General features: G+C 53.7%; 7 protein-coding genes across 7 annotated transcripts; 4 read left to right on the plus strand and 3 right to left on the minus strand.

Annotated features, from left to right (window-relative positions):
* Positions 1-1,906: 1,906 nt before the first annotated feature.
* Positions 1,907-2,785, plus strand: JDV02_009520 (uncharacterized protein; the record flags this gene model as incomplete). Its single annotated transcript, XM_047991189.1, has 1 exon — positions 1,907-2,785. The coding sequence occupies one exon, from the start codon at positions 1,907-1,909 to the stop codon at positions 2,783-2,785; it is 879 nt and encodes a 292-aa protein (XP_047847199.1).
* A 511-nt stretch (positions 2,786-3,296) lies between these two features.
* JDV02_009521 (uncharacterized protein) lies at positions 3,297-4,997 on the minus strand (the record flags this gene model as incomplete). The annotated part of the gene is made up of 4 exons (XM_047991190.1): positions 3,297-3,715; positions 3,779-4,548; positions 4,618-4,727; positions 4,800-4,997. The coding sequence occupies 4 exons, from the start codon at positions 4,995-4,997 to the stop codon at positions 3,297-3,299; spliced, it is 1,497 nt and encodes a 498-aa protein (XP_047847200.1).
* Positions 4,998-5,403: 406 nt separating this feature from the next.
* Positions 5,404-7,903, plus strand: JDV02_009522 (Membrane dipeptidase; the record flags this gene model as incomplete). Its single annotated transcript, XM_047991191.1, has 7 exons — positions 5,404-5,838; positions 5,909-6,133; positions 6,304-6,409; positions 6,506-7,002; positions 7,072-7,145; positions 7,202-7,291; positions 7,378-7,903. 7 exons carry the CDS (start codon positions 5,404-5,406, stop codon positions 7,901-7,903), a joined length of 1,953 nt encoding a protein of 650 aa, XP_047847201.1.
* Positions 7,904-8,967: 1,064 nt separating this feature from the next.
* Positions 8,968-13,803, plus strand: JDV02_009523 (NRPS; the record flags this gene model as incomplete). The annotated part of the gene is made up of 2 exons (XM_047991192.1): positions 8,968-11,433; positions 11,486-13,803. 2 exons carry the CDS (start codon positions 8,968-8,970, stop codon positions 13,787-13,789), a joined length of 4,770 nt encoding a protein of 1,589 aa, XP_047847202.1. The 3' UTR covers positions 13,790-13,803.
* A 796-nt stretch (positions 13,804-14,599) lies between these two features.
* On the plus strand, positions 14,600-15,209 carry JDV02_009524 (uncharacterized protein; the record flags this gene model as incomplete). Its single annotated transcript, XM_047991193.1, has 2 exons — positions 14,600-14,875; positions 14,931-15,209. The coding sequence occupies 2 exons, from the start codon at positions 14,600-14,602 to the stop codon at positions 15,207-15,209; spliced, it is 555 nt and encodes a 184-aa protein (XP_047847203.1).
* Positions 15,210-15,601: 392 nt separating this feature from the next.
* On the minus strand, positions 15,602-17,528 carry JDV02_009525 (uncharacterized protein; the record flags this gene model as incomplete). The annotated part of the gene is made up of 6 exons (XM_047991194.1): positions 15,602-16,206; positions 16,269-16,824; positions 16,876-16,952; positions 17,017-17,076; positions 17,132-17,282; positions 17,349-17,528. The coding sequence occupies 6 exons, from the start codon at positions 17,526-17,528 to the stop codon at positions 15,602-15,604; spliced, it is 1,629 nt and encodes a 542-aa protein (XP_047847204.1).
* Positions 17,529-20,307: 2,779 nt separating this feature from the next.
* Positions 20,308-25,169, minus strand: CDR1_5 (Multidrug resistance protein). The gene is made up of 2 exons (XM_047991195.1): positions 23,038-25,169; positions 20,308-22,982 (listed from the first exon to the last, which is right to left on the minus strand). Exons 1-2 carry the CDS (start codon positions 24,981-24,983, stop codon positions 20,453-20,455), a joined length of 4,476 nt encoding a protein of 1,491 aa, XP_047847205.1. The 5' UTR covers positions 24,984-25,169; the 3' UTR covers positions 20,308-20,452.
* Between the last annotated feature and the right edge of the window lie 559 nt (positions 25,170-25,728).

A 25,728-nucleotide genomic window follows, 5' to 3' on the forward strand; every position in this document is an offset into this window, starting at 1 on the left:
TGCTCAAAATGTTTCCGGTGCGTAATGTTACTCGAGGGGCAATCTTTCCGTAATGTCTCCTGATTTCCCGATTCGGAGCATCGGCCCGTTGTAAGTAACGGGCCAGGCCGGATGAGTGGGTCTGTCCGAACACGGCTTAGCCTATCAGCCGGCACGGCAACCTGATCGAGACCAATCCCTCATCCTGGCTGTACTGGCCGGGGAGTAGCAGCTTCCATTGGGCGTTCTTGCGTCGAATCCTGGCTTCCTGTAGCTCCAGTCATACCCGATTACCAAGGCCTGTCACTAAGCTCATAACACAGACACGGTTCTAGTGCCATCGTCTTTCACCATTGTCTCTCCGTCTCATGTCCAGGGAGTGAAATGACCTGCCCGGGATCTAGGCTGCCCAGCCTGGCATTTACATAAACGGTGAGCACCTGAGGATGTTTCGGTGCCGCGGACAGGCCTTCATAGCGGTGGAAAGCTTAGTTGATAGACATTGATGGAAATTTAAACCCTATTATTCTACGCACCAATTGGTTCCTTAGTTCATCTCGATCCGACTACATCGTTGTGTGCTAGGAATAGATGTGAACGGCAAGCGTCAAGGACACGGCTTTCTTTCGACTTGGAGCGGGTGTCAACTATGACACCGACATGACGGCAGCTCAAACATACTGAGATGAGGCCCATGTGACAGGGTATGTTGATGTTGAGGAAACGGCTGTAAGCTAGTGCAATGCCCAACACGGTGTCATGGACTTTTGGCCCAGCGGCAGGCAGGACATCACTCGGGGCCGCCGTGGTGGTACGTCGACCTGAACTACACCAGGCCACTAGAAGGCTAGTCGAGTCTTTCGAGAACACCGAGACGAGGCTTTCCCTGGGCCGGCCGGCATTTACCACCGGCCCACTTGAGTCGGCCATCAGCTCCGTGTCCGTGCGTACCCTGCAGGAGTTATGGTATCCATTAGATGACAGGCCCTAGTATAGAGCACGAGACGGCTTTAACGCCATGTCCGCAGTCAATTGCTTGGCCTGAGTGCGATTGACTGTGAGATAGAAACCGAGTAGTCATTTTGGGCACTGCACCCAATACATGCTCTCTCAAAGGCCACCCAGCATATTCGTCGACCCCAGAAGTCATGGAACTCACCATCATTCCGGTACAGTGGCAACTATTGCTGCCCTTTATCACGATATTCTCTTTTGCACTTCGATGGAAATCCGTGCGCCATGCTGTTCAGTCTCGATTTAACAATACCATATCCTGGCTCCTCAATGTATGTTGCTCTACAACTTCTTGGAGACTGGTACTCACCAAAGATCAGCTTCTCTTGAATGCCTGGCACCCAGTGCGTCATGTTCATGACAAATCGAGACTTCCCACTGTCCCGTACGAGTTTCCCAACGGACAGGGCGACGCAGCAAAGTTCCTGCATGGTGCGGAAAATAGCCTCATATGGCAGAGACGCTACGGCTCACTCTACCGTATCTGGTCGGGCATGACGCCGGAAGTGTAAGGAGAAGCTCGCCCCTTAGTACTCTCCCTGCTGCTAACAGTGCGATGGTCAGGGTCCTAACGAAGCCAGAGCATATACATGACGTGTTCAAAGATTCCGATAGACATCTCAAGGCAAAGAACAACAACTCGGGATACTTTCTTGGCGAACTTCTTGGCAAGTGCGTAGGCCTGGTCAGTCAAAATGAATGGAAACAGCTGCGGTGCGTCTGCGAAGTCCCTTTCGTAAGATCAAGGTCAGCTACGTATCTTCAGCAGATGGAACGACGCACTGAACGCCACTTTCGATACATCTGGGAAACATCATCATTGTCAGAGTCTGTTATAGATGCAGCACAGGACCTGAAGATGCTTCCATTCTGGATAGTCGCTGAAATACTCTACGGAGGCCTAACCACAGACATGGAGAGACAACTTGCAGCCCTGGCGCCAGTACGAGAGAGCCTCTTCCAGTACTTTCTCAAAGGCGGCGTTACCCGATATGAGTGGTCCAAGTATCTCCCAACGGCTGCGAATCGAGACCTCGCAGAGTTCAAGTCCCGCTGGGCGACCTTCAATCGGCAGGCACGCACTCGAGCTCACACCAACACCCCGATTGCAACATACTATAGTGCTATCGACGAGGGTACACTGGACGAGGAATCCATTCTTCATACCCTAGATGAAGCGCTCTTCGCCAATCTAGACGTCACGCTGGGCGGCATATCGTGGAACCTGGTGTTCCTTGCCGCATACCCCGACGTGCAAACTCGGCTTCGCGCAGAAGTTGCTGAAGAGCGCGCAAAGGCTCGCGATGGCAGCATCTTCGAATCCTACATTCTGCGTTCCGATACGTACGTTGCAGCGTGCATCTCGGAGTCCTCCCGACTGCGGCCGCTGGCTGCCTTTTCGGTGCCACAGGCCGCACCAACAGGAAGGGTAGTGGGAGGGTACTATTTTCCTCCTGGCACCAACTTCATCATTGATTCATATGCGCTGAATCAGCGCAACGAGTACTGGGGCGAGGATGCGGAAAAGTATCACCCGGAAAGGTTTCTCGAAAGGAGCGCTGTCAAAGACAGGTACAACTTCTGGCGCTTCGGCTTTGGACCGCGGCAGTGCATGGGAAAATTTGTTGCGGACATGATGATAAGGGTACTACTGATACACTTGGTCGAAAACTATGATCTCGGGATGCTTGACGCGGATAAGGAGTGGGAAAGGGATCCCGAAAACTGGATCAATCACCCGTTGATGAAGTTGAGGTGCGAGTTGAGGCGGACCAAGGGCGACGGTACGTAGATGATTAGGACCCAGCCTTTGAGACAGTTTATTGATCTAAAATGGCCGTTTTTAAATTGCCAAGTCCCAGCGTGTGGTTCAATTCTGAGGAGCCATGAGATAGGTTCTGTGCGAGGTTTGCGGCACGTGTGTTGCACTTAATGTACGCGAAGGAAGCTTGCTTGGCGGATTGGGGCAGGGATCATACATATCTCTCTGCAACTTCAGATCCAAGAGCTTATTCCGACATTGAATCGACATTGTTGGTTCATATTTCAACGCTCCTCGGGTAGTTTGAGCAGACTCAGGCTTCCCTCAAATGTGTGCAGACTGACCAAGGTCGCTTGGCCGTTTTAGGTCAATCCCACGAAGAGTTTCTGGGCTATGTCAATCGGGCCGGGACTGCCGCTACGTCAAAGTTGCTGGACCACCCATCTCGTCATGGAAGCATGCGCATCAATTTCGTCACTTCTAGCCTTACAGAAGCGAAAGCACACTCAAACCCACATATATCGCCGCGATCCCGTGCCAACTACTGTCTCGCCTTGAAAAGAACCTCGGCGGTTGGATCAGGTAGAATGGCTAGCCCAAAATGCTGCTGCTTGGGCTTCAGCTCCCCAGGCTTCAGCTTCACGTCGTAGTGGCGGAGAATGTACGCCAGCACCACTTTGATCTCCGCGCTGGCAAAGAAGCGGCCTGGGCAAGCCCAAATCCCGTGCCCAAAGTTGATGTTGTCAATGCCAGTGGTCGCATGCTGGAACTTGTGCTCATTTCCAGGCGTTTCTCGTAGCTTCGAGAAGCGGAAAGGCTGAAATTCCGCAGGGTTTGGATAGAGCTCTGGATTTTGGTTGATGGCATGCGCGTGGATGGTCATACGAGTGCCTTGCGGAAGTACATGGCCAGTGGAACAGTGGAGTCCGTTGGGATTGGTAACAATACGGGGGATGTTCACTGCGCCAAAGTCAGTCCCCGAGTGAAGGGTCAATCGGAAGGGCATTCGGTGTTTGCAATTACCAAGCGATGGAGGCGAAAGCCGCTGCGACTCTTTCGCGAAGCTGTCCAGTCTCTTGAGCTTGGGTAGGTTCATCTTGTCGATTCTGCCGTCGGCGGGGACGTGCTGAAGCACCTCCTCTCGCATGAGCTCGACATCCTCCGGGTCGAGCGCCGCTAGATCAAAGATAATGTACGACAGGGCATTTGAAAGATTGTAGATTGAAGCAAAGGTCGCGAGAAGCTGGTCTCGGCCAAGCTGCTGCGCGTTCGGCGGCTGAGAGTACTGAGAAATGAACCACTCGAGCATGTCGCCGCCCGGCACCCTCTTGTCTTTCTTGGCACCAGATCGCTTTTCGGCGATGACGGGGGCTAGTTTCTGTTCGTTGATGGTCCTTTGCTGCTTTAGAGCCTTCACTTGGGAAAGGAAGGGGGCGACGAAGAAGCGAATGGGCCAAGGAATGAGCCTGAGTACGAGCCAAGCTCGCGAGACGCCGGCGGTATAGTCAACCGTCGCCTCAACCCATTCTTCCTGTCGGCTCAGAGGCAGCCCGACAAAAGCACGGCCGGACATGATGGAAGCGATCCTCGACATGGCGTATCTGGGTTTGACGGCGGTCCACTCCTTGCAGGGGCCGATCATCTTGTTCACGGCATATTCGACCTCGGCGGTAAAAGATGCCAAGACCGCAGGAGTATTCCGAGTCAATACGTTTCGCATGGTGCTGTCAAACTCGTCGGCTTTTGTACCCATGTAGGAGTACTCGCCCAGGAAAACGTCATAGTGGTGCTTCCTGTGATACGCGTTAGGAGCTGAGCCAAAAGCCGGAAACCCCGTAAAAATGGCATTGAAAAGTACTCACTTGATTGATACATCGGTTTCAGGCAGACCTCTTATCGTCTCAATCTCAGAGTCTGGCAAAACAGCCATATCCATGCCAGGAAGAGAGAGCATGAAGGGCTCATTGGGATGCTGGAAGCCAAGTCGGTATTAGGCCCTGGCGATGGGGAAACCAATGATGACATTGATTGAAGACGAAATTACCTTTTCATGTGCCTCTTCTAGCGTCTCGACGACATTGTTCCCAGTGACCTTGACGACAGGAAGGTTATGGGGCTTTGGGCGAGACCTCCACAGGTACACCAGGCCCAGCGCGATTACAGCTGCTATAGCGCCCAGTGATACTGGGCTCATCAGCTGAATGCTTTCAACGTCGTGGAGGAGTCGGTGAATTGCGCCCATTTTCGCTTGGTTTCCGTCAATCAGCAAAGCGATGTGGTTCAATGCAGCAAGAAGGGAAAGGGGGAAAATGGCCACAAGATGAAGGCTTGTAGGCGAGGTAACAAATGGCGATGAACGGTTTTGTGATTCACCCAGGATAGACACTCATTGAGCTCTTCAGGGCCCGCGCCTGCTCAGCGCTGTCCGACTCTTGCGGCTGGGCCACTGGACAGGCCTCCGTCGTAGGCGCCGTAAGCATTCTCGGCGGCCGTGAACGGCCCAGTGAGTAAAGTAGTCATTATTTGAAGTGACACGCATGGAAGTAGTCGATGATTGCGGTTCTCCAGGATCTCAAATGCCAATGATCACTGATCTACCAAATACAGCAACACACCTGGCGATGACGACTACTTCCGACTCGCCTAGCATGGCCGACACAGTTTGGTACTTTGCCTACGGCTCGAACATGAAGTCCATCGTTATGGAGCGGCGGGGAATGACGCCTCTCGATGTCAAGCGGCTCGTCATTCCCTCCCACATACTCACGTTTGACATCTTCGGGGTGCCGTACACTGAGCCGGCCATGGCAAGCATCGCTGAACGCGAGACAATAGCGGCGGGCCAGCAAGCGGGCCGCCCCAGCCAACAGCCTCCGCCACCCGTGCATGGCATCGGTTACCTCTTGTCAGCGGGCGACTTCAGAAACCTCGTGGTCTCCGAAGGCGCCGGGACGGCTTACACCGAGGTGGAGCTACAGGCTCGGATTCTTGATGCCAGTGAAGAAGGCGACATGCTTGCGGTCCGCACCCTGGTCGGCCGGTATCCTTTCCGGCCCAATCCACTGCCAAGTGCGCGCTATCTTGTAAGAGGCCGCAGCTCGCGCGGGACGCTTTACAACGCAGCGAAACGATGCTGACGATGAAGATGCGCAGGGTCTTTTGATTGATGGGGCGCAAGAGCATGGCCTCCCCGACTCGTACCGATACTACCTCACATCCCTGCCCAGCTACACAAAGTCTCTGTCCCCGATGGAGGCTCTCGGCGCTCGCATCTTTCTCGGGCTGTGGATGCCCATCATTACCTGGACGATGAAGCGCATCAAGACTGCCGCCCGGGGCACGGAATCGGGCCGATCGAACTCGCGTTCGGGCGTGTTCGTATGTCTTCTCTTCAATGCGGTTTGGTTGCACTATGATCTTGTGCATTGCTGGATTTGGGGACATGGAGGCGGAAGGCGATGATGACATCAAGACATACACGCTTCGATGGTGTCTGGATCCCACCCTAGATATTTGTGGTAGTGCCCAAGAGATATCCAAATCCCAAGATCTACGTTTTTGTGTTTCTAGCCATCCTCAACACATCTCAGAGAATGGAGGATCCTTCGCCGCGAGCTCGTGCCTTCAGCCTTCTTGAGCAAGTTCCCCTCATCGGTAAGGCCACCTGTATCACCTATTAGACAGCGGCAACTTGAATCCTTCATCCCCGTCGCACTGACGTCCATTTCGCATGGCCTACTGGCTGCACAGATGGTCATAATGACTTCGCCTACATGGTGCGCGGATGGTTTCGGAACAACCTTAGCCAACCAGACTTCGACATCCATGCCATGCCGATTGGGCAGACTGACATAGGGAGACTGCGCAAAGGCAAGCTTGGTGGCCAATTCTGGAGCGCCTTCGTGCCATGGTATGCCACTGTTCACACGAGCCCCATGGCGTTGTATTTAATGACTAGCTATAGCCCAAAAGATGGCGACAGCAAGGATACTGTTCTATTGTCAACTCTCCAACAGATTGACCTATTGCATGGTATCTTTGAGCAGTACCCGCGCACCTTCACATTTGTGACGCAATCATCGGAAATTCTCCCTGCGTTCAGGGCTGGCAGGCTGGTCAGCCTGCTTGGGATCGAAGGCCTTCACCAAATTGGCGGTAGTCCCAGCGTGCTGCGGATGCTGTACCGACTCGGGGTGCGGTATGCCACCCTATGTCATAACAAAGCCAACGAATTTGCCGACAGCTCTGTACGTGAAACCTAGTATCCTCCCAGATGCCGATACCGAAAACGCTAACAGGACTGTCAAAACCTCCAGACAGCGGAAAGTGTCCATGGGGGACTGTCAAGGTTTGGAAGAAAGGTCGTGCAAGAGATGAACAGGATCGGCATGTACGTCATGCAGTAGACATCAACTTTTAACAGCAACGCTCTAACAGCATACGTAGGATCGTCGATTTAGCTCACACCAGTCACGACGCACAGCTCGATGCTATGAAGCACAGCGAGGCTCCGGTCATTTTCTCGCACTCGTCGTGGTGAGTACATGGAAGACTCCAGTGCGGTGTTCAATTGTCGAATTGGACAGAAGATCGGGGCAAAGCTGCTAACACGGACGCCACAGCTACGAGCTTTGTCCCAATCCCCGAAACGTTCGAGACGAAGTGCTTCATAAGCTAAAGGCAAACCGCGGCCTCATCATGATTTGTTTCATCCCCTCACTTGTCACTCCACAGGAGACGGAACAGCAGGGCATATCGGGAGATCACAAACCTCCAAGCGTGGCTTCTGTCGTTGATCATATCATATACGTGGGCAAGACTATTGGATACGCCCACGTGGGCATCGGATCCGACTTTGACGGAATGCTCGAGGGCCCGCCAGACCTGGACGACACGTCCTACTTCCCGAGCATAATTGAAGAGCTCCTCAGGCGTGGAGTGGACGAGGACAATGTTAAGCTGGTGATGGGATTGAACGTAATCCGTGTGATGGAGGAGGTTGAGAGCGTGAGCAGAGTGGCGCAAAATATCGACCAGTGGGATATCCTTTGCGATGATATCGCGTCCCCTTGGACTGATGAGCAAGTTTCACTGTTGGTGGCCAGAGGTTCACTACGGAACACGAATGGGACAGGAAACTTCCACTAGATCTACCGATTCAAGGCCGACTTATAGGCTGCTGGGCTTCTGCCCTTCACGAATGAGATCGCGCAAAGTCTGCATTTACTATGTGCCTTGATCCCTCGTATGTCCTGCAGGAACAGCCAAAAGTGCTACTTGAACTCGTAAATGTCTGGTACACGGTCAGCGAACACGCGCATATCACTTGAAGATACAACTCGGCGACCTACCATGTGAGGAGAAAGACGATGTATCTCGAGTCATGTTTCCAGAGTTGACTGAGCCTGAGTCCTTCGAACGCATTGTTTCCTGAAGCAGGACCCGGCCGTGTCCCAAACTTGGCAGCAGGCAAGCCAGGCAAAATTGCATGATTGCCACGCCCCATCGTCTACGGCGGTTTCGGATGCCATTGGTCCTGCCATTGGGTTGGGCAGAAAGGAGGTGAGACGTATCGGGCATTTTTGGATCGGTTGGTCGGGCGGAATGGCGAGACGGCTTGTCTATGACACTGTCTCGACTGCGCTACCACCTTTTGTTCCCAGCGTATACACTGCAGAGAAGCACGGATAACACCGATGACCCGAGCAAGATGTCAACAAGGGGAGCCGGAGGGAGTCAGCTGTGGGGGGACTACTGCCTACACGGGCCGTTGGCGTGTCATGGTTGGCCGGGACCAAGTGTATCCTACTTCTTCGCCACCATGGTTGCGGTCCCCGACCGGCCCGCAGCCAGAATTTTGTCTAACATAAGCGCCTACTAACATTCTATCATCGAAAGAATGCCCCGGAAAGGAAAAGCGCCACTACGATGCACGCGGGCCCTCGGAAACGTTCAGCCCGTCGGCGATGCCGTAGCATGGCCTGGTCAGCTTATGTCTCTCGAGGAGGGCGTGGATCGGGTAAAACGCTGAAGTCTTCGCTATATACCACGATACAGTCCCAAAAAATAGACGTCATCAACATTTGAAATATTTGCCTAGAATATCATTCAATAGCCTCATAGACTAGTTCTGCACTCACACGGGCTCATCAATCGTTGCTCTTGGCATGGGCAAGACGCCTTTCTTGTCAGTACGACAATCGTCTACGAACATGCTCGCCGTGTCTGAGTTCCTGGTTCTGTTCGAGCTGTGCACCGTCCTCGATAAGGGTGCACTCGATATCGATCTTGACACCGGCTTCATAACCAATGGCGGCGACTCCCTCGGGGCCGTCGCTCTTGCAGCAGCCTGCAAAGCGCATGGTCTAAGTCTGCCGAGGGAGAAGATTCTTCGCAGCCAGACGCTCCGTGGAGTTGTTTCTAACATCTCAAGCCCTCATGTCACGGATCCGACGCAGGCAAAAAGCTATCTGTTGTCTAAGCTAGGGTCGGATGCCACGCAACTCTCTGATGTATCCTCCACGTCATCAAAGAACACAACGCCTTCCTTCGGGCAAGACACGGTTCCCATCAACCGTTGGCCTCTCTCTGAGAACACCAGCCATGTGAGCTCTGTTGTCAAGGGTGTCATTGTCGATACACCTCCTGACACAGCCTTGTCCGGTCTGACGGGGTCTCCGCTGACAGAGATGCAACTTCACTTCATTCACGGATCACTTCGACAGCCGGGAACAAACTTCATTACCCACTCGGAGACTTATGAGACAAGACACGTCCCGATACTGAAAGAGGCATGGAGAATGGTAATCGAATCCGAACCAATATTCAACCAAGACATCCCAAGGCATCATACAATGAATGCCGGCCCGACAGGCTTCAACTGGACTGATGCGATGACGCAAGAGTCGGGCGACAAGCACACGACCGAAACAGATATTGGCTCATTCTTTCGAGTTGCACCTGTCAACAGCTCATCGGGATTGAGCACAATCACATGGACGGTCCACCACTCGATGATGGATGGCTTCTCTGCATCACTACTGTTTGACAAGGTGTTGCGAATAGCAAACGGCGAGCAAGCGCTTCCTGCGGGGCCCTCGTTTCTACAGGTTACGCGAGAGCTTGACTTGTTCCGCAAGACAAGCCGAGAGTTTGGAACAGCCTATTGGGCAGGCAAGCAGGCGGAAATGAGCAAAGCCCAACATGAGCTCCTACTTCCGGCAGCTCTTCCTCATGACAGCTACGCCGGGAGCAAAACTGTCTCGTTGGACATCACAGACATTGCCCAGGGCATCCAATCAAGGGCAAAGGCCGTTGGTGTTACGCCAGCCAGTATCTTCAACACAGCCTGGGCCTTGACTCTCGCACAGTTTGCAGATGCTGGTGTCGTCTCGTTTGGCGCCGTGCTATGTGGCCGGAGCCTCGTGGTTCCTGGTGCACTGGATGTTATTGGCCCTCTCCTCAACACACTCCCCCTCACCATCAATGTCGCGAAAGAGATGACGACCGAGGAGCTGCTCCGGACAACGTTTGACGAGCTTGTGGAACTGGAAGAGTACCAGTGGACAACATCCGACAACGGCTTCAGTCGCGCCTTTGAAACGGCATTGAGCGTGCAGGTGGATGTTGCGGACCACCCCAACCGGCACGTCCGTCCCCATCAGCGAGAAACTAGGCAAGAGCACGAAGTCCCTCTTGGAATTACAGTCGACCCTCAGCGCAAAGCATCGTTTGACTACCATGTCAATCGATTCTCGAGGGAGAACGTAGAATGTCTCGCTAAAACATATCGCCACGCCTTGGAGAGACTACTGGTTCCTACGTGCACCGTCGAGGAGGTTGTCAGGCCCCTCCTTCCCGCTTCCAGCACCGAGATGCTCCATCGCTTTGGCAACTGCTCCTCGTCAACGCTGACTTCGAGCATCAAAGAGGACCTCGTGACGCTCTTTGAGCGACAGTCGCGCGAGATCCCGGACAATGTTGCAATTGAAAAGGGCTGCGACAAGATGACATACCAAGAAATGGACCGCATTGCGTCCAAAATTGCCTCGCGGCTCTCTCGCCATATCAAGCACGAAGAAGTAGTCTGCGTGTACTCGGATCGCTCGATCCTCTGGCTTTGCGCCATCTTTGGCATCTTGAAAGCAGGAGGCGTGTACTGCTCGATGGACCCAACAGTGCCCCAAGAAGTGCGCGATCGGAACTTTGGCTTGTCGGGAGCAAAGGTATTCATCATAGCAAAGCCCTGCCAACTTCCCATCGTGCCGAAGGAATGTCCCATCTCGTTTACTGTTCAAAGCACCATGGATTCGACCGAGTTTGAGCCAGCACACCACCGCCTCACCGCGAGCCCCAGCTCGCCGGCGTACGTCTGCTTTACGTCGGGATCTACTGGGACACCGAAGGGAGTACTCTGCGCTCATGCCGGCTTGGTCGCGTTCCAATCGTCCCTGGATGTACGACTATTTGCTGGACCGGGGCGAAAGATAGCCCATATCATGTCGGTCGCGTTCGATGGGAGCATCCACGAAGTCTTCTCTGCCCTGACCCACGGTGCTACCTTGGTCTTGCCATCCGGCTCAGATCCGTTCGGACACTTGCACACGGCTGACTCTGCAATTCTGACACCCTCCCTGGCGAGATTGCTTGATCCTGACGAGTTTGAACGACTCAAATGGGTAAGTCCAAATACCGTGTTTCAATGTGACAAGCTCTGATGATGCTCCGCAGGTGTACTTTGTTGGCGAACCAGTCTCGCAGGCCGTTTGCGATCGCTGGGCATCAGTCAAGCAGCTCTACAACATGTATGGACCAACCGAGGGAACCTGTGGAGCAACGATTAAACGGCTGCTGCCCGGCCAGCCCGTGACCATTGGCGTGCCAAACCCCACGACTAGAATCTATATCCTCAATGCAGACAGAGCCTTGTCGCCTCCTGGAGCCATCGGCGAGCTGTATCTTGCCGGTGTACAAGTCGCTGGAGGATACTTGGGTCTGCCTCAGCAAACGCAACAGCGTTTCTTGCCCGATAACATATGGTCGCGGGGGGTTGGCGAAAAGATGTACAAGACGGGCGACCGAGGATACTGGACGGAAGACGGAGAGATTTCTTTGCTCGGACGTCGCGATCGCGAGATCAAATTGAGGGGCTACAGGCTGGACATGGGCGATCTGGAGATCCGGATCGCACGGGCATACCCGTCCTTGCAGGCTGTCGCCGTCGCCCAACACAAGGACCAGCTCATTGCCATGGTACAGCCAGAAAACGTCAGTGTGGTATGTCTTCGACAAGAACTTGGAAAGGCACTGCCACAATATGCCATGCCACACATCATCGTCACTGCCGACAAGCTCCCTGTCACCGGGGCCGGAAAGGTTGACTACAAAGCCGTGGCGGGGGTCGCCTCTCACCCGCGGAACACCCAAACCCACGTCGACAACAACAAGCTGGTCTCGTCAGCGGAGGTGGCTGTCGCACAGGCCTACAAGGCAGCTCTCCAGCTGGCGCATGATGTTGAGATCACTGCGTCGTCGAATTTTTTAGAGCTTGGCGGACATTCGCTCCGCCAGCTTGAGCTGTTGCGACAACTGTCGACGACCTTTGGTGTGCAGCTGTCTCTCAAGATGATTCTTGGCTCCCCGACGGTGAGAGAGCTCGCCAAAGCAATCACTCGATGCATCAACTCCACGCCAGCGCTTCCGCTCGACCAGAAATACCCGGTGAGCGAGGAGCGCGCAACCCCCATCGAGGTAGAATGGATGAGAAAATACGAAACCTCGTCCGGCTCATCGTCATTCAATGTTTGCTTTTCGTCACTGTTAGATGTCAATGTCGTCCACAAGGAAAGGCTCATCGAGGCGTGGAATATGGTGCTGGCGAGGCATCCGCTCCTGGCATGCCATTACGCCTACCGCGGAGCCGACGACATCATTCGCATCAACCCAGGCTACGTGCCGCGTGTTCAGACACCCTGCTCGTTTGATCTATGGGCGGAAGCCAACCGCCCGTTCTCATTGGAGCTTGAACAACCCGTCCGCGTATTTGTTACCGACGATCGCCTGACTGTTGTTTTGAGTCACATTGTGGCCGACTACACCGCATTGAGCCTACTGATGCGGGAAGCTTCTGATGCATACAACGGCAAGCTCTTGGATGCCGCCCCGCGTAGCTACTCTCTGGCAGACGTCTGGTATGGAACACCATCTGAAGCTGTCCTAGACTTCTGGACCAAGTATCTGTGGCAATGCCCTGAGAATCCCCATCCCTTCGGCGGCCAAATCAATCGCTCCAGTTACTCGGGAACATCTGCGCTCTCACTCATTCATACCAGAGTCTTTGAGCAAATTTTGGGGTTCTCTGTTTCCGCCAACGTCACGCTGCAGCAGATTACAATGGCATGCGTTGCACTGTGCCTAGACCAGAGCGAGAGCAGGACAGATATTCTTTTGGGTGTGCCGCACATCAACAGGGACACTGCCGACGACCTCGACACTTTCGGCCTGTTCCTCCAGCCCCTCCCTGTGCGTATTAGGCACGACGCGGACTCCGTTGGTAGCCTGATGGACTCTGTCAAGACGAGTTCGCAAATGTCTCTTGCTCATGCAATGCCATGGCATCAATTACTGGGTCACCTGGGCATGCAGGCAGAGTACCCGAATCATCCGCTGTTCGATGTCATGGTGACGATGCACGACTTTAGACACACCAATGAGTTGGACATGAAGATTGCCGGACTCGAACCATCGTTTGTTTGGGCGGAAGGGGCAAAGTTCAAACTTCTTTGTGAGTTCACGGCGCTCCCCAACGGGAAGCTACTGCTCAGGCTAGAGTATGATGCGGCCGTCGTGTCGGGCGTCGAGATTGGGCGACTCAAAAACGCGATACCGCTCGCGATGCATATGCTCGCGACTGGAAGCGAGCATGACGAAGTCAAGATTGCAATCAGAGACGGCCCGAAGCTGCCAAGCGACTTGGCGGGCATTGCGTTGGAGGATACAAAATGTTTCTTTGGTAAAAGTCTTGAGGATATTTAGCTAGACTAGAGTGCGTACGCAATGACCACATCATGCTCTTATTCTTGTGCCGCAGCGTGATGTCGAACCCAGCGGCATAATCCTCTGGCCTGGGCTTGTAGAGACAGCCGTACCAAAGTCTGAGCTCACCATACCGCTCCTCTCACAATCGGTTAGGCACGCTCACATATTGTCTTTGCACCACGATTGACAAGGCGTAAATATGACCGCAGTAACTTCGCGTAAGTGGTCTCAAAGTCACTTATGCTCACACCCACCAATGTCGCTTATGATTACTGCGACCATCCCAGGATAAGCGGCCAAGATGGTGGCAAACGCCACTGTATCGGAGAGGTTTGTGCTAACTTGGCGTGCACTACGGTGCGCTCAGACAAGCCGTGGCAGACGCGGAGTGGTGTAGGTCGCCGACCACCAAGCAGCGCGGAGAGGGATCGACGACAGTTGTCGTCGCAGCAGTTGGGCGGTTGCTGTCATTGCGCCGGGGCTTCCATCCTCTGGGCCGCTGTGGCTGACGACCCCACGGCGCTGTCGGTTGCCGGTCGGCATTTCAAGTTGAAGCCGGGCCGCAACCGAGGGAGGCCGTCTCCTGTGCAGTCTAAGACCTGTGTCGCAAAGCACGATGTTAATGAGCTCGACGGAGAAGTCCCTTCATATAAATGATGTTCAACTGTCGGGCCCGGTGACACATTGTGCCGTTGTAGTTCGAACAGAAAACTCTGAGCCACTTTGTATATTTGCACTGAGATCTCCAAGGTGCAGCGTGTGTAGTAAGTGAACCAGGAACCTTACGACGCCTGGCGACAGCCCACAATGGCGACCCCACGCTTCAACTTCAATGTCTCTTACTCGGAGCCCGTGAATCGCCCTGGCGATGAACCGGTCCTCACCATGGACGATGTCTGGCAGGGGATCTTACACGGGGCACGATATCCCCAGGACATGGCGGAATACGTGGCCAACTGCGAAATACTGTCGGGCGAAGAGCTCAAGTTCCGTCGCAGGCTGACCATTGGCGGCGGCGGCGCGGTGCACACGGGCGCGGGCGAAGTCATTGATCAGGATGTGATCCTCCGCCCGATGCTGAACGTGAGTCGCCAGAAAATACAAACGTACTATCCGACCTCCTACTAATGAACGCTAGGTTGAGGCGACTACCACCACGTCCGGCGCGACGACCATCTTTGGAATGTCGCAGGGGACTCAGGAGCCTCCCGATGCCGAGCGACCTGACATCTATTTCACCGGCGTGTATGAGCTGTGGATTGACGGCGTTGAGGATGGCAGCAAGGAGGCCGAAGGGGTCCGTGTTAAGTACGGCGCCTTGGCCAAGGGCGCAACGCAGGACGGCGTCAAGACCTTTAGACGGTGGAAGAAGGAGGGTAAGCTGGAGCAGTGGGCCAAGCTTGGGAACGGTGCCTAAGTTCTCTACGACACTATACGTAGACAATTAGATTGTCCATCTCATTGAATTCAGCCAAGACGTTCCCGTATCAGATTGATGTAATCGTCTTCGTCAACTCCGTTGATGTTTCGGTTCATTGTTAAAGTCTTTGGAAATATATAGACGTCGTGATGTTTCGGAGTTTTGGCACCTCTTGGCGCACGGCAGTCACTCACGCAAGGCTTCAGGGCGTGTGCCGCCCGAGGCCGCGTCGCAGCCTACGATTCATTTCCCATTTCGCTTCGGACACTCTAACAAATACGACGAGTCTCCTCATGGCGCTTACATTGTGTATCCAGTCTTGTGGCTTCCTACCTGCGCTTCTCTCAAAAGTCTCCATAGCCCCCAAGGTGCCCGCAGTCCCTAGTCCCTCATGCCACATAGCGAGTATCTCTCGGGATAAACTTAAGGAACGGCCCATTCTTGTCCCCAGCCGCAAAGTGGTCCTTGACGTGAAACTCCAAGGGCAGCTCCTCCCTAGACTCAATCTCAAACAGGAAAGCGATCCTGGCCATGGTCAAGTAAATAGTGCTAAGTGCCAGGTTCTTCCCAATACAAGCGCGCGGGCCGTAGCTAAAAGGCAGATGCGCGGATCGAAGCTTCTCAATTTCATCCTTGGACTCGGTGAGCCACCGCTCAGGCTTGTAGATCTGTGGCTCGGGGAAGACATCCGGCCTGCGATGCATAGCCCATCCCGGTACACCAACGTTGGCGTACGCCGGAATGACGTGGCCATCGATGACGCCGTCCTGGGGCGATTCTCGGACGAGGTAGCTTGGGACACCGGGTGACATGCGCAGAGCCTCCTCAACGCACGCGCGGAGATACTTGCAGTTGAGCAGCTTCGGACCGCTGACAATCTCTTCAAGACTTGAGAACGTGGATCGGATCTCTTCCTTGAGCTTGCTGTAGCACTCTGGGTACCGCGCGAGGTAGAATGACATGCCCGTCAATGCTGTTCCGGTAGTGTCGCTGGCTGCAAATGAAGCTCCTGATCAGCAAATGGTGTCACCTGAGAGAACGGTGACTCATACTCACCAGCAATAATGAGAACGACGGCTTCGTCTGATAATTCTTTAAACTCCATCTTCTCGCCCGTCTTCTTGTCTTCGGCGTTGAGCAAGAGCTTGAAGATGTCATCTGGACCCTTGCCGGCCTTTTCCAAGTTGATTCGGTGCGTGACCTGGTTGGCGACATAGTCACGGAACTTCTTGACCGCGGAAGCCATACTGATGAACATCAGTGGTCCAAGCCCGAACCGCTCGACCCAAGGAACACATCCCAGGATGATCTGAATATGCTGAAAAGTGTCGATGAGGGGCTGGATGAAATGGTCATTGTCTTTGGTAAGCATACTGTACTCGTGGCCAAACGTGAGGTTCCCCATGATGTCGTAGGTGAGGTACGAGAACCACCTTGACATGTTCTTGTAGTCTCCATGAAACGTCGTCGGGTCTGCGATTTGCTTGCAAAAAAGGCGAATTTTGTCCAGCACGGTCGCCTCGTATGATCGAATGGCGGCTTCGCTGAATGCGTGAGAGATAATTCGTCGCTTGCGTGCATGGATCTTCTTGTCGACAGCGCTGGCGAGATTCTTTGCGTGTTATTCGTCGTGACCCCCGAGGAACCATGGCGCTGGACTTACGACTAGCACCTGCTTTTCTACAGGCCCCCTCGAGTAGTAATAACCTTTACCCCATTGCGAACCAGTCCCGTAGATTGCTACGACGCATCAACATTAGCAAGTGACTCTCGCAAAAAAGAGACTGGACCGTTGGTGTTATACCTTGCACACTGCTTGGGCTCATGATTGACACAAAGTTGGGCTCAATTCGCACGGCATCGCCTGCACTGCATTAGCGTTTACAGGCCACACTATGCCAGCACAGGCTGGAACTCACCATATTTTTTGTGCAACTCGTCGACCTTCAGATGCTTGGTGCCCTTCCACGAATAATACAAGTTCGGCAAGATGGTCATGCGAAAGAGCAGTGGACCTGGCAGGTGCGCGCAAGGGTGAAAGTATATGTTATACACATAGTCCCAGATTTTCTACGCAAAAAAATGCATCAGTTCGCCGTGTCAGGCGCTCACGTTTAGACACGCCGGCCGACTTACCCATATGAACAGACTCAACAGAGCTGTTTGAACGACTACCCCGCTGTCGATTTCACCCGAGATGCCCTTTGCCAGTTCAATGATCTGGCTGCTGAAACCTTTGGGTGCCGTGCTGTTGTCCTGGAGCAGGCTTCCAGTGGCGCCATCTCCGGGCAACTTGACTGGGACAAAGGAGCTCATGGTTGGCTGTGAACCCGTCAACCGACACAAGCAATTATCGAAAAAGAGAAATCACTTTCATTATTCCGCGTCGGAAAAGGCTTATTACATGACAGCAAAAGTGCTGCGCAACTGTCTTTTCCCATCTCCATCTTTGCATCTGGAAAGTTCTCAACGGGCCGCTTGGGTGTCAGCCGGCCGGCATGATCAAGTGGTTAGCGGACGCACTAGATTACGGCAGCCACGCCGTAGAAGGGTCCAGTGAGAGCCCAGCCGTTGGTGATTACAGTGTGGCTCGGACCGGTGCTTGCATCACCCTGCCTGGGCCGCCAGGGTGGGGTGGGGGGTGGTGTCTCGGCGCCCGACCACGGCGTCCGATGGTGATGCACAATCTGACGCCACACCCGGAGTCAGGCATCACTCCGTCCATCCGACAGCTTGGCAGTAATGAAGCGTAGATCAAAGGTATCGGGTCCCCCCTCGGGTCATAGCACGATTCCGGGCACTGTCTGGGCACAGGGGATATTTCAGCCTCAATGAGCATCGCTATTATATGTGTCATTACATGTAGGGGAACAAAGCGGTCCCCTCAGGTTGATAGCGTCGAGGCTGCGCCCAGAGGATTACGTTGCGGAACATTAGTGTCTAAGACGAACAAGAGTGACATAGGCATTCTTCCACTGGGACTCTATCGCTATGTGAACAGCGCTACGTTTCGAAAACGAGTGCCTTTAGGAGCGAAGGCGACAATGGGACCGGGTCTGGTATGCCGGGGAGAACCCCGACCCCAACAACTCACTCCGATGGCGACGAAGGCATTGTCGCCTGTAGCGGCGCCGCAATATCAGTCCTTTAAGACATAGCTGGAGGCCGACTTTACGGTAGGGCCGACAATTGGTCATCTACTGTCTACCTGTATAACTTTTTGAAGATATACTTGAATGTACTTCGTTTTCGTAACTGAAGCTGTTGCTAAAGTCAGCCTTGAGTCTGTGACTCTCATGACAGAACATAATTACAGTTTCGCGTACCTTGCCACACCCAGACTACTTCTCCACAGACTTTTATGTGATCTGAGGTTCCGAGCGCAACACTATTGGCCTCCAGGGCGGGACCTGTACGTGTACAGATCAAAGTTCAGACGGCACCAACACGGATACCAGACGGGCCAACACGGCCGTCAATAACCCACAAATCGCTGTCTTCCTCGGAGCACTATACCTACGCTGCGTAGTCTTCTACACATTTGCCGCGTCCACGCCCGGTCAGCGAAAGTCGTGCGTGTGCGGCATGACCTGGGTGTTCTGCGCTGCGACCTCAGCGCGACGGCTGCACTAACCGCACTCGTTTATTGATCCTAATATGGTCCTACCGTCCTCGTGGACCGGCCGTCAGGAACACGTCATGGGGTTACGTCGCCGCCGACGCGCGGGCCATTTTCAGGCCACGCCTTGGGAAGAATATGACCTGGCCCGAGCACACCGACGCGTTCGTCCTGTCATTCCGAGCGTATGGCATGCGTCAATGCCTCATCGTACCTCCACGTATACAAATAGTATATGCCGTGAATGCACTAGGTTGACAGCACCTTGGAAAGCCATGTCGCCAGTTCGGCCGCCCGATTTACGTAACCCCAAGAACTTTTGTCTACATGTACTGATGCTGCTATTCCCAAGGCTGAACAGGCCGGACACCCACCACACTCCAATATTCATTCCTCGAGTGTCAATATATACCGTACTGGTAGCTGCCAAAATGGAGAGCCATTGGCAACCCGGTATAAGAAGGTGCAGTTCCCCCATCTCACCTCCCAGTACGATTCAGCAACTTCTCTCTAGTCCTAGGAATCCCGGAACCATGCTCGCGATACTCTTCATTGTCATCTTATACATTCCCATCGGCGCAGTCGTCCACGCTATCCAAGTTAGTATCGGTCCCAAGAGGACGCTAGTAGAGAAAAACTTGACGAAAAAATCGGCAGAGCGCAAGGCTGTACAATACAACAGCCAAAACGCAAAGTACGGTGTACGCAGAACCTCCCACAGCATGATATCCCATTGGCCTTATGGAAGGGCTCAGAAGCCGGCGATTGATACGACATAGAAAACTGACTAAACCCCCCTCTCTTGCAGTCATGTGTGGAGGGGCCCCAGCATTGTATTATTAAGATAATGGTGCCTGGCCGCAAATCGGGCACCTGGCTCGGCTGGGCGACCTTTAAGGAACCTAAATACTACCCCTGCTCGCTAGACAGCGAGGTGAGTACTCCTCAGCTGCCTGTCTTGCCAACGGATACCCTTGTGATCTCCTGCTAACAGTCTTTCTCTCCGTGTTTCCTGACTGCTTCAGTGCCCTAACGATGCGCAGCGCCAGTACTGCTCAGCCGAGGGGTGCGATGATCCTCAGGACGGGGTTAGATGCGGCCTAACGCGAGAGGAAGCCGAAGGAAGCTAAGGTATAATAGAGTAGCATGGGGGAATGCAGGGCAATTCTTGGCTTACGTAGTAGTGCCTTGAGGAACCGTTTAGTGCTAGTCTCTACTATATGAAGTGTTGTCGTCATTCCTACGCGTCTAGCTGGCCTTCTTACTAGCTATCTAGCTAGCCGTCTGGCTAGCTAGGAGCCCGTAATTAAGTAGAGCTTAGCCAGCGGTTAAGCTGGCTAGTAATTTAGTACGGCGGGCTACGGAAGAAAGTAGTTCAACTCAAGTTCTCTAGCCTTGATGCTCGTTCTCTTTACAATAAGAAGAGAGAAGGATAAGAAGTATAGAAAATTGATATTAGGAAAGATCTAGCAAAACGTCCCATGTCTTCTAATCTAGGGCAATAGTAACCCAGCAAGAATATCGCCCTGCCGACCACCTATAAGAGTAAGCCGAAATCTAGGAGGATTATACACTTGGCAAACAGCCCTTCTAGCCGTCATTGCTATTGACTGTGCGGCTGTCACTCCTTTTTAACCTTCTTGCCCTTTGGCATCCGGATCACCCAATATAGCAGAGTAGCTACCGCGATATTAAACACGATATACACCATCCCAATGCCAAAGTCGCGCCATCGGTTGCTATAGCTAGCGTTGATCATGGTCAAGAAGTCATCGGTGGTCGCAATGGGGCAGTAGCTGCATTCGTTCGTGGCACCCTCGTTCATCAAATAACCTCCGGCAATCTTTATGTAAGGGCCAAGGAATTCTTTGCACGTGGTGTTGTTCCCTGGGGGCTTCACAGTGATGAACTCGTTGGCGGCGCAGACAACGTCCGCGTGGGCGAGACCGGTTGATAGAAGGGCGGAGATCCAGTATGTGATGGGAGACACACGATACATGAAGATCCAAAAGCCAGGTAGCGCGTCAGGACCGGCCAAAACACCACAGAAGGCCAAACAGAACATGAAGAGGGTCTGGGCAAGACCGCCGCCACCTTCCTCAGATCCCGCAATGACGATGCACAGGTTGCCCATTGTGCAAGTAAAAATAAGGAATTGCCACATTAGGAGCCAAGCCAATGCTCCTCGCTCGGGTCCCTCACCGGCGGCGGAGGCGATATTGTTGTATCCGACCGGATAGTAGAGGCAGATGAACATGAAGACTGAAAGTAGCGAGTTCCAGGGGATTTCCACAAAGATCTGCGACAGCATAAACACCTTCCAACTATATGTCTTCGACGGCCTCTCGCGAGCTTCGTATAGGTCGCGCTGTACGACAAAGTAAGGCATCTGTTGCTGCACAAGCTGGTTGAAGACCGTGGCGACCATGAAGAAGGCGAACATCTGGTTCTGAAGCCCCTGGCGACTAAGAGGTGCCTGGAGGAAGACCAATCCGATGAACAAGGCAACGCCGATACCAAGCGCCATCTTGGCGTAGATGTAGACCGGGGTGCGCCAGTATTGCTCAAATGCCCGCTTCGTCACGGTATACATCTGCGTCGATAAGGGGGCCGCAAACTCGTCGTACTCGGTCTTATCTGTACCTTGTACTGCCTCTTGACCGTCTCCTAAGGCTTTGAGACGCTCCAGCTCTTTTTGCACTTCTTCGAACTCAGGGCTGTTGCGCCAAACCTCGAACCAATCGACGTCAGACACGGATCCCGGGGCAGCACCGATGGCTTCCAGCATCCATTCAGCAGGGTTTTCGCCTTTGGGGCACTTTGGTGCGCCGTGACGCTCAAAGTACGACTTTAGAGTCTCGGAGTTATTGCCGATGTCCCCAAAGTATACCGTTTTGCCGCCCTTGGCCAGGAATAAAAGTCGGTCGAAACGTTGAAATAGCATAGCGGAAGGCTGATGTATTGTGCATAGGATTGACTGGCCGGCTTTAGAGAGCTTTTCGAGAAGGTCTAGGATAGCCCATGACGTTTGGGAGTCGAGTCCGGACGTTGGCTCGTCAACGAAGAGCAGTAGAGGTGGCTTGGCCGCGAGCTCAACGCCGATAGTAAGCCGCTTGCGTTGTTCTACATTCAAGCCTTCACCAAGTCTTCCAACGATGGCGTCGGCGTAGGATTCCATCTCGAGTAGCTTAATAACTTCGTCCACATACGCGATCTTTTCCGCGTAAGGGGTTGAGCGAGGTTGACGCAGCACGGCGCTGAACTCTAATGCTTCGCGGACCGTAGTCGTTTCGAGGTGGACATCTTGCTGCTGCACATACCCTGTCTTGCGTTGGAATGAGTCATCGCGTAGCTTTCCGTCGACAAGCATTTCTCCAGTAATCACGCCGACCGACGTGCGATCAGCCAAGCAATCGAGAAGTGTGGTTTTACCAGCGCCAGAAACGCCCATGAGAGCCGTTAGGGTGCCGGGCTTCACCCAACCATCAACGTGATCGAGAATCCGCCGATCTTCCTTCTTTATCATGACGTTATAGCAGATGTTTCGCCAGTGAAAGACGCTTGTAGAACCTTGGAAGCGGCCTCGATCTGTGACCTTGCTCTTGTGCTTCTCTAGCACAGCAACCGGTCCGGATGTGATAGCCTCGGGATCATCTTTGCCTTTCGTGACAGCAGGGACGTGGCCACGTCGGAACACCAACACCTCTCCTTTGGACTTCTTAGCCGTAATCAGCTCGGTGGCAGCAAAGTAGACGAAATGGTTGAAGATGGCAAAAGCGATGATGATGCCGACGTTTCGCCACTTATGAGAAGCATAGTAGCTATATTGCGAACCGATGTACGCCGTCCCCTGGACGGCATTTTCGCCAGCAACAGAGCCCACAGCAATGCAGGCACGATTCTCCGAGGAAAGATTCTCGTATCCTGGCACCATTGGAGGGAGGAAGGTGTTGCAGTCGAAAGTGCGGCCGTCGAATTCGTTCACCATGAGAGCCTCGAAGCCATACGCGACGGGGTCGAGATAGTTGATCCAGCGGCACCAGCCGAGCATGTCCTGAATAGGTACAACGAAGCCGGTGAAGATGATGAGCGAGAGCAGAATGAGAATACCAGGAACTAGAGCCTGAGCGAGCGATCGCGACAGCGAGGCACTATGACTCTTGTTAGCTCACGATGTGACGGCAAGAGGAAGCAGGGAATACTGACATTGATCGAATGAGGCCCGAGAGTGTTAATACCAGGAGGAAGTTAACGAAGAGATAGTAGAAGAACGGGCCCGGGCTTCGGTTCAGGTTTACCATAAAGTAAAATATCAGATTGAAGCCAATGCAATTGCCGATCTTATAGGGCATGTCCATTAGCACCGACGCCCATGCCTCTGCCGAAGCGTGGTAGAACCCGTATCGAGCCTGTTTTTCGACAATCGGCCGCTGTGCGTACTGCGTCAAGACCTCAAGGAAACTAGAGAACGAGTTGATGACCACAGAGAAGAAGAGCGCGGTACTTCTAGGGAAGAAAGCTTCGGTAGTCTGCGGGAGATTGTAGAAGATGGATGACACGACCAGGGCCATGAGCATGTTGGAAAAGATGGAGAAAACCGTAATCGAGGGATCGCCTTTGAGACGTTTCCAGCCACGCCAGAGACAGAGCATGATCTGCTGGCCATAAGACAAGATGAAGGCGGATTTGGCTCGCTGGTTCCTAGCTTGAGCGGCGCGCTTATGATCGCGGAAGGCCTGCGCGTCGGCACCACCGAACGGATGGCAGACCTTGTAGGACTCAATCTCATCCTGGAGCGCCTGATACTCGCGGCTTTGCTTCCAACGAGCGGCAAATTCGTCTGGGGTGCGAGGAACGCGATTTTCGAACCCGGGACGAATGATGCGTTCCAGAGGAGAGGTCAAAGACGTAAGGTAGTCTGGGTCCGTTTGACTTATAGGACATTCGAAGCCCATGTCCACGAAGAACTGCTTGGCACTTGCAGTTGGCCCGAAGTAGATCTGACGACCCTCGTATAACACCGTGACCTTGTCGAAAAGGCTATAAGCGCTTTGAGAGGCCTGGTAGATGGACACTGCACAAGTCTGCCCGAAGAGATGAGACTGTTGTCGGAGGGTCTTGCAAAACTCAAGCGCATTGGCCGAATCTAGACCACGGGTCGAATTGTCCCAGAACTGAAGCGGCGCATTTGCAAGTGTAGCCTCGGCGATGGAAACGCGCTTCCTCTCTCCTCCCGACACACCGCGAACGAGATCGTTTCCGACTCGCGTATTGACTGTGTGACTGATGCCGTACATGGCCATAACAACGTCTCGATAGTGATCGGCGAAGTCGTTCTTCGATACGCCGCCCGGCAAATCGCGAGGGAGTCGGGCCCGGGAAGCAAACGTGAGCGTCTCACCTACGGTGAGCTGCGGGAAGTGAACATCAAGCTCAGCTGTGTAGATAGCTTCGGCACTATGATTCGAGTGCATCTCCTTGGCGGTGATGCCATTGTAGTTGATGTACGAAGACTTATCAACATGGAGGCCATTGGTCTCGCCGGCAATGGACTTAAGGAATGTAGAGCATCCAGATCCAGGCGGCCCAAGAACAACAAGCATCTCACCCGAGTTGACGACACCATCAAAGTCCCTTAGGATGTCAATGCGATGCCGAGAATTAGAGCCGCGAACCAGTCTTGTCGCGAGGTTGGGGATTTCGAGGAGAACATTGGCCACATCTTTCTGATAGCCCGTGGCGCTGCCGTACCCATGCACATTCATGTGCTGGAAAGCGAAACCGCTGCGACGGAACCCATTACTGGTGCTCTCAGTCAGCTTCGCGAGGGTCTTGGCCCAGATCCTGGCGTTGAAGCAGTTTCCGTTGGGGTTGAGAGGCGAGTCCGGGTCATCATGATGAAACAGCTTGGAGGGATTGGCCTGAACATCGATGCCTGACGTCTGGGTGAACTGGCGCGCCAGGTCCTGAACGGCGGAATGACGACGCTGTATTTCCAGCTTGTCATCACTGGCATGCTCGGAACCAGGTGTCGAGTTGGACGTCGTCGCTTCGTCGGCCTTTGGGTTGAGAGTAGTCACCTCGCTCTCGGCAACAGCCGGCCTTTCAACGTACGCGTCAGACATTATTGCCGTCGGTGGCGCCGTTGTCATGGCAGGCGCACCACCTGGCCAGTTACAGTGAGGTTCCAATTAACAGACGCGCGCGGCTTAGAGGCAGAAAGAAGGGATTGAAGGAGACGAAGAGAAGAAGACTTGTTATTAGGGAGAGATGGAAAGGGAGGCCCAGTTGGACAGATTCATTGGAAAAGTCGCCGCAATCCTCCCGCAACTAATAAGGGACTTTTTAGCTTACATTTATGTCGCGCCTTTTCTTGGACACGCGTTCGAGCAGGAGGGTTTGATCTCCAGGCTAAGCCATAAGCAGTTCCGGCGCAGCGGGCTCCCACAAGTCCGCTCCGCGGCTCTGCCCCGATCGAGGTCTAGCCTTCGGAGCGAGCCAGAGTCGCGAAATGATCTACACCTTTAGAGCCACTAGTCGGATGACAAAATTCCGCAGCAGTCCTCGCTGAGCCTCTGCGTTTCGCGAGCTACGTCCTTGCGGCAGCCATGCGGGCCAAGACGTGAGACGGGATGCGCTCGCTCCGCAAACGCCACGTAAGACTAAACGACGACAAGAAGGGCTTTTATTATAGTCCGGTACCCCGAGATCGAATCAGAGAATCTGGAACGGACGCCATCCGCCCGACGATTTATGGATCACTAGTCAAGTCCGCCGCATAAATCTCACCTCAGCCCTGTCCAGCTGTCGCGCCTAATAGAGCCGCATGTGCCGCTACCCACTCGCGAAGAGGCGCTGGTCAGGACCTACTTTTGGTCCGTGCCGTGCGTACTGGGA

This window comes from Purpureocillium takamizusanense, chromosome 10, assembly GCF_022605165.1.
Source record: "Purpureocillium takamizusanense chromosome 10, complete sequence".
Classification (NCBI taxonomy): domain Eukaryota; kingdom Fungi; phylum Ascomycota; class Sordariomycetes; order Hypocreales; family Ophiocordycipitaceae; genus Purpureocillium; species Purpureocillium takamizusanense.

What these genes read in the sequence shown, in the direction of transcription:
- CDR1_5 (XM_047991195.1), bottom strand. Translation starts at nt 24,983, where the DNA reads ATGACAACGGCGCCACCGACGGCAATAATGTCTGACGCGTACGTTGAA. An exon ending in TCGGGCCTCATTCGATCAAT is followed by an intron (nt 22,983 to 23,037) that starts GTCAGTATTCCC and finishes CAAGAGTCATAG; the next exon opens with TGCCTCGCTGTCGCGATCGC.